The following is a 7,825-nucleotide window of genomic DNA, read 5'->3' as shown; positions in this document are numbered from 1 at the left end:
AAAATATATGACTTGAGCTCCTTCTCCAATCATCATAATGCTAATGTCATGCAACAATCAGCAACCTTTGTATCCTGTAGAAGGTAATGTAGAACACTCAAAACTCAAATACATGGCATTGATTATATTAAATCTTACTAAAACACGCCAGGCAGATTCCATTTACAAATGATCTTCCTGTCACAAATAACATGATTGCTGCATCTTCTGGAAGAGTATACTGATTTTTGCATTCTAAACTTTGAAAACCAAAAATCTAGTCAATCACCACCCAATCTCCCATAATGGACAGGATCCTTTGGTTCTACATATTTCTCATGTATATGATGCCTATGCTTTCTTATGATAACAGTCACAATTATAGGAAAAAATATCTTTAAACTTGATGAAAGTTCTTATAGACTGTAAGTTGTTTCTAGGAATTATTGTTGGACATTACGATGATACTAATAGTCTGACACTGAATGTGCAGTGAGTAGATCTTTGTCAAAGAACTTCTGGCTTATACAGAAAACTGGAAACTTCAAATGTGCACTAATTAGCATGAGAGATTAGTCCCATTCTTATTCCCTTCCCAACGAAAACAACTAGTAGTGTAGTTCTTACACTACAGCTAAGGAATCAATATCTATTCTATCTCTATTGTGGAAATATGGAGAATAATTACATCTATAGCTTACCCTATCTTTTACCATTGTTGTATTAGCATTAGTAGCCTAGGGGATTTTTTGCTCATTTCTGTCAAAAATGTCTTGTTACAGACAGCAGATTTTTTCTGTTTCAGACTTGTCAGGAAGAGTCAAAATCTGATACATACACTTCCTTCTTACTGCGATTGTTATATTCCACTATAAAGCCAGCGCAGTGGCTTTGTGTCTATCAAAAGGACAATGGGAAGCTTTCTACTTATACGAGTAACACCTAATAAATATGAGTGTATTTTCAGGTGGTCATGAAGATGCCCTCCTAATTTAAAGAGGACCAATTTATGAGAATTTACAAAAATAAATAAAATGCAATACCATGGTTAAACCATAGGAAAAGAAAAAACCCTACCCAGTAACCACAAGAAAAACTAATTCTGGTACGTCTGCACAATCAAGAAATATGCCTAACTATAAGTATACAATAAATTGAATGAATCAAAACTGACTAGTCCCAAGAATCTGCTGTCATTGCCTCATTTATTTGTTCATTTCCTTCACCATTGTTTTGCTGGCCCCAAATTTGGGCATAACGTCCAGCTTTTAACAAAAGAGTTTCATGGGTTCCTTGTTCAACCACTCGTCCATTCTCCAGAACAATGATCTGATATTATAAACAAAAATATTATTTCCTAGTCCTCAAGAAAAAAATGCATGTTAAATACAGTTACGGTGGCAAAAGCAAAGATGCAATCGATCATCTAAAGCATGAACTGAAACCACCATGTAACAGACCTCATCGCATTGCATTGCAGTTGTAAGACGGTGGGCGATGAAGATTGAAGTTCGGTCATTTGCTAGGGACTTCAAAGCCGACAAAATTTCAGCTTCAGTTGTGCTGTCCAGTGCACTAGTGGCTTCATCACATAAGCTTTGAAAGCCACCAAAAACAAACAAAATCAGATTACAAAAATACCGATAGAATAACACATGGGCACTTTTTTCAACCTATTAAAAGGATATAGCTGCAAAACAATACTACCAACCATCTATAGTAGGAGGGAAAACACATTCAACCTTTCAAGAAGACTGTATTATCAAATTTGATCAGTCCTTGTGCAAATTGATATGCTACTTACAAGATAGGGGGAGACTTCAAAAATGCCCGGGCTAGTGCCACCCGCTGCTTCTCCCCTCCACTCAACTGAAAACAAGGAATTGTACGCTTATCATGCTCATTGTCAATGATATAAATGCACTAAAAGAAAATGAACAGGATTTCTGATAGAAAAATAACAAGTTGTCTATTTTTTTAAAGTTTTTTCAGGTAGATTTTTTTAGTCTAATTTCTCTAAAATTCAGTAGGAATTCATTGAAATCACAAGTTTGACTGTAAAATCTGCACAATAAAAGTGTCCTAGGGATTTTTCAGGTTGCTGAATCCATATATACGGTAAAAAAAAACTAGTTTAAATAAACACAAATCAAGATTTCATCACAAATTTTACGGCCAGATTCTGGTACCAAAAACTCCAAAAAAATCACACTAAAAACAACTCCAAAAAATAATAAATCAATCATTAAACTTTGGCAATATCCATAGCTAAAGTTAATGAGAGTTTATGAGGGACACATAAATAGTTTGTCCCAGAATAAGCAAGGGTTTCAATATAAGAAAGAATTCCATTTTTTTTAATTAAAATAATATGGGACAAAATCATTTTACTTCATTTATTGGATTTAAGAAGGCAGATGAAGCACTATCACACACAAACAAATAAATAATATTGTTGAAGTAATTGTTTTTAGTTCTGTGTTCTTCCTCGGAATAAATATTTTGGGCAAAGTGTGGCAGCATGCCGATAATGTAATTTTGGGCTCAAAGTCTAGGGGAAGCCTGTTATTTACTAAAGGAAAATGAAATTTCCCGATTTTTAAAATGCATTTTTTAATTAAGAAACCACGTTAAGCCTTTTCATCAACATTCTCAGATTCATAGAATATGATAGAAAATGCATTAAGCATTGCCATGAACATTCTCAGATTCATAGACAATAACGAAAAAGCTGATGGAAATGAAGTTAACAAGCTCAAGTTCCAGCTTTCCACACCTTAAGCCCTCTTTCTCCTACACGAGTTTGGTATTGCTCAGGAAACCGTAAAATTGTGTCATGTATTGCTGCATGACGAGCAGCATCATATACCTGAAAATTTGGTACACGAGTTTGGTATTGCTCAGGAAACCGTAAAATTGTACCATGTATTGATGCATGACGAGCAGCATCATATACCTGAAAATTTGGTAAGTAGTCAGTCTTGCAACAAGGAAATTTGATAACAAAAGAACAAATACAACATAAGAGAATTAGTAAACTTCTTTAGACAAACCTCCTCTTCGGTTGCTGTCAATCGACCATAATGTATGTTATGGAATATTGTGTCATTAAAAGTACCTGTTAATTGATGAAATAATGATTGATCAACTTTACATTGACCAGTATTTTATTTTCCCAAACAATTAGAGGTGTTAAAAATTGAAAGACTATAAAAAATTGTCTAGTGAAAATTTAATTATTCATGCTAAAGTTACATAAAACTCAATTGACAAGATACTTGGTTTGGGATAGGGCTGGCACCTTTTGAAACTGGTGACTTGGTTATATAAGGGCGTGAATATATTCACGTCCTTATATAACCAAGTCACCTGATATTCACGCCCTTATATAACCAAGTCACCTAAGTCACCTGATTTCAAAAGGTTCACGCCCTTATATAACCAAGTCACCTGATTTCAAAAGGTGCCAACCCTTATATTCACTCCCTTATATAACCAAGTCACCTGATTTCAAAAGGTGCCAGCCCTATCCCAAACCAAGTATATATATAGCCAGCCCGATACCAAACCAATTATATATATATAAGATAATTTGTTTTTAAAATATTATTGGAATTTCTCTAAATCAACCATATTTATAATATCAGTAATAATTATCAGCAAGTAAAAACAAAAAGATGTATGATTATAATGATGATGATGATGATGATGATGGTTAACGTCCACTGAGACCAAATTGGTCTATCGGACCTACAATTTTCTTAATTTTTACTTGTCTGGCTCCTCGTCTTTCTTGGCGAGATTGGTGTTGTAGCTTTCTTTCTTTTCGCTACGGTCTTCCAACTTCCTTTGTCTTGCATCTCCTTCATCTCTTCTGGTTCTTGGGACATTGGTGTCTTAGCTTCGCGATCTATAGTCGGAGAAGTTTGGTTTAGGAGATCTGATTTGCTGTTAAATGAAGATTTATTTTCTGCGGTATTCAAATCCTCATAACTGTTGATTTGTTGGGGCGGGCTTTCTCCTTGCTTGCTTTGAGAGTTGTTTTTTTCTTCCTTGATTTCTTGTGACTCAGAGTTTTCTCTAGAATATTCTTCTTTGATGACAGTGTAGTGTTCTTTTTGTGCTCTTTCCCACCATGTAGATCTGTGGTGGTTTTTTCTAGCAAAATTTTTCTCAGAGGCTTTTGGGCAATTTTTGGCTAGATGCCCCGTCTCAAAGCACGATCGACATCTGAAGAGGACACTTTCATAATCAAGCTTCTGGTTCCACACATAGTATTTACTTGTTAGGTTTATTTCAGCTGGGAATCCGGCGCTGAAATCCATTTCCACACAGATGCGTGCATAGGTGGTTCTGGCATATTCCTCTGTTTCTGGGCACCTGCAGTAAAATTTCCCAATTGCATTTCCGATGGCTTTTAGCAAGGAGAGATTCCAGAGATGCAAGGGTAGGCTTGGCAATCTCACCCAAACTGGTGCTGAGGTTATCACTGCTGTAGAGGGATCGAATGATGGGTTCCATGGCTTCATGAATAGGCCTGATTTTTCCCAAAACCAAGGGCCGGAATCTAGAATACATTGTCTGCTTTCAGGATTTTCAAAATCTACTATAAAGAAACCTCTAGCACAGGGGTAGATATTAATTTCATCAAAAATGATAGGCTTCCATACCTCCGAGATCCAATTGTGGAGTGCTATCAGCCGCGGCCAAAAACCATTGAACTGGCAAATTAGGGCACTTTCGGAGAACTTCAAAGCTTCATCGAGTGAGTCCCGGACCACTTGGATAGTGGGAGTTGGGGCTTCACTCACGATATGGGCAGGAGATTGCCCTCCAGAGGCGGATGAGCCACCAGTTATTTTTGCGAAGCTCGGAGCCATATTTTACGCAGATCTGCACCAGATCTATACCGCAGATTCCATTCAATACCGCAGATCTATACCGAAGGCTAAAAAAAGATCTCTTCCCAATCTTGGGAGAAGGTATTAATTTAATTTAGGATTGAAATCTGAAGAGAAAACTGCGAGAAAACTGTGGAAGAGATCTGCGGAGAAAACTGCGAGATATGCTACGCCCTTCACCGAAACCGCAGATCTGCCGGAGAAAAATACGAGATATGCTACGCCCTTCACCGGAACCGCAGATCTAAAGAACCGCAGACAATTCCACAGCACATAAAATAATATAGTTTATATGTATATACGCCCTTCATCGAAACCGCAGATCTGCCGGAGAAAAATGCGAGATATGCTACGCCCTTCGCAGATCTGAAGAACCGCAGACAATTCCACATTAATAAATTTAGAATTCTTATTCAACATTGATTGATTAATCAATCATATAATGATTAGCAAAACACTGAACAGTAAACTTGATCATTATTATTAAAAAATGATATCGACATTAATAAGTTTTGTATTTTGCGTTTTAAACCCAGCACATATGTATAGTGTTATATTACATTAAAAAATTTCTTAGTGGCATTTCCAAAAACAAAATAGAGAGACACGGACATAAGTTGATAGGTGGTTGTCATTGATGTCAACCCAAGTAGCACCAGGAGCTACCTCGATCTTTGTCAGCAATTTTGGCATGAAAATTCATGGTTTCTTGTCTCCTAACCAACCTTATTAGATTCTCCTCGAAGAGATGCTTCTTTTGATATGTGGTAAGCCTCGTGGTTCCTCCCGGTTTGAGAGAAAATTGAGGTTGAAGTTGAAGACCCAGTTTTGTGGGCTAAAACCCCAAGGGGTAGCGTCATGACACCTTATTCACCTATGGTTGTCAATATATGAAAATAATTCTCACCGCAATCTCATTGTGTATAAGTTGAATAACTTCAAGAACCAAAGGCAATAAACCAATCATTGACTTCACCACTATGCACTAAGCCAATCATTGATTTCAAATTTCTAATGCAATTGATAATATTTCTAGACAAATATTAAATAGGGTTCTTAAGGGGGATTAGTTATTATTTATTAATATTAGTACTATAATATTTCTTAAGTAGGGTATCATGAATGTTGCCCTTTATCACTTAAAAGGACGAAGACCACCTAAAAGCTAGCGGCCTTTAAATTATAATTGTTATTTAAACAAAAAAATAAAATAAAATAAATAAATAAATCATGCAGCCTCCAACTTTCATATCTTAAAGCCCCTTTCTTAGCCTAACCAATGACTATATAAAGGAACCTTATATATTTTCCACTAATTATGAATTGAACGATGAAATAACAAGAATATTATCTGAAATTTACGGCCCTTGAGGAATCAACGCTAAATACAGGTGTTAGGGTTCGATTTGTTTGTTGGTTTGTTTACATTGTAGATCTAAGAGAAGGTTGCAACTTTGTTTTGAATTTGGTTCAGTTCTCTTGGCATTCCATTGAACCTTCATCAACGAAGAGGATTCAGTCCCCCTTTTAAAAGGTGCAGAAGAGTTTGGAAGAGAAATATGGCATAAATCTCAGTAAGAAAATTCGGCCTGAATCACAAGGAAAAACCTTGGCTTCTAATCACAAGAAAACTTGGCAAGTTACAGTAAAAATTTCGTTGTCTAGGTCTCTTTAAATACCTCGCAGAAGTCCAGAGAAAGCCTTATTACTGAACCTTTTGACATGAAAGACTGAAGTCTGTAATTCAGACTTAAAGGAACCTCAATTGGATAAACTCTTAATTGCAAACTCAAACCAGCGGAAGAATACTGAGGCACAAATCAACATCTAAAAGTACCATCTCTACACAAATCCTCAGCGGCGTCAATTTTTCAATGACAACATGCCTTTTTAGTCCCACACAGTGAGAAACTTGACGGTCTTTTGATCTAAAGGTTCCAGGTAAGTAGCTGTAGCATATACATTATTCTATTATTTGCTTGATTAGGCCAGTAGTTAGGATTGTATTAAGATTAAGTAAGGGTATTAATTAGGTAGTGTTGTGTTATGTTTGGGCTATTAGTTAGGACTGTATCAAGTATAGTTAAGTGCATTGATTCAGTTAAGGGCTGCATTCAATATTGTAGTGTTGTGTTGTGTTTAGGTTAGTATTTAGAACTCTGTCAAGTCAAGGTCTATCACATTGACTAGGGTCTGCCATAGTTAGTTCTTGATTAAGATACTTGTGTAGTTTTCTTGGGTTTGCTATTAGTGTGTATAGTATTCTCTAGGTCTGTCATAGTTGACAATTAGTTTAGTCTTAGATTGATTGTAAAGTTGTTGGACAAGTCAAGAAACATCATAAGGGCTAGTTGAGGTTAATACTATAGTCAACGTTGTGTCTGAAGTTCATAAGGAATTTCTGTATATAGTCTTGCATAGATTCTAGGTCTATGTCCAGGTTGGGAGTCTAGGTCTAGCTTAGCTTTCAATTGTGACAACTACTGCAACAAGTCAACAACAAAAGAGACAATCTCAAAAAACAACAACATTTCAGGTACGCATTATGATCATTTAAATTTGTACATTCATTATTATGCACTTACATATGTTTTTCACACAGATGTAAGTTGAAGGGTATTTTGTTTTACTTTTGGGATTGAGTACCGTTTGGGAAATTTGTATGCAAGTAGAAGAAGACTCAAGGACATCCAAGAAAACATCCATGAATTGAAGTGACAAATCATCATCACTTGAAGGAAGCATTACAACAGAACAATTTTTGAAGACAAAACAACCATCTTGTCATATCATCAACAACTGTCCATGTATTGAGAAGCATTGTCAAGGTCAAGAGTCTAATCATTGTAACTGGGCCATTATCTCTAGTATGAGAGCCCATAATTGCTAAAAGACTTATATTTCCTAAGAGTTGTAAAAGGCATTGTTGGGGAGAATAAATTTTA

At 36.0% G+C, this 7,825-nt stretch overlaps 1 protein-coding gene across 1 annotated transcript; it reads right to left on the bottom strand.

The window, feature by feature from the left end:
* Positions 1–947: 947 nt before the first annotated feature.
* LOC149213790 (ABC transporter B family member 25, mitochondrial-like) lies at positions 948–5,300 on the bottom strand. The gene is made up of 6 exons (XM_089389149.1): positions 5,183–5,300; positions 3,033–3,097; positions 2,756–2,848; positions 1,784–1,848; positions 1,440–1,575; positions 948–1,308 (listed from the first exon to the last, which is right to left on the bottom strand). The coding sequence occupies exons 1-6, from the start codon at positions 5,298–5,300 to the stop codon at positions 1,153–1,155; spliced, it is 633 nt and encodes a 210-aa protein (XP_089245275.1). The 3' UTR covers positions 948–1,152.
* Between the last annotated feature and the right edge of the window lie 2,525 nt (positions 5,301–7,825).

The sequence above is a fragment of the Pinus tabuliformis genome, chromosome 1_1 (genome assembly GCF_031772625.1).
Source record: "Pinus tabuliformis cultivar Carrire ecotype Pingquan chromosome 1_1, CPIR1, whole genome shotgun sequence".
Classification (NCBI taxonomy): Eukaryota; Viridiplantae; Streptophyta; class Pinopsida; order Pinales; family Pinaceae; genus Pinus; species Pinus tabuliformis.
The sequence above is the reverse complement of the archived record's forward strand: the minus strand, read 5'-3'. Positions and strand labels throughout refer to the sequence as shown.

What these genes read in the sequence shown, in the direction of transcription:
- LOC149213790 (XM_089389149.1), bottom strand. Translation starts at nt 5,300, where the DNA reads ATGTTGAATAAGAATTCTAAATTTATTAATGTGGAATTGTCTGCGGTT. An exon ending in TAGGAGAAAGAGGGCTTAAG is followed by an intron (nt 1,849 to 2,755) that starts GTGTGGAAAGCT and finishes CCTTGTTTTCAG; the next exon opens with TTGAGTGGAGGGGAGAAGCA. An exon ending in TTGAAGTCTCCCCCTATCTT is followed by an intron (nt 1,576 to 1,783) that starts GTAAGTAGCATA and finishes TGGCTTTCAAAG; the next exon opens with CTTATGTGATGAAGCCACTA.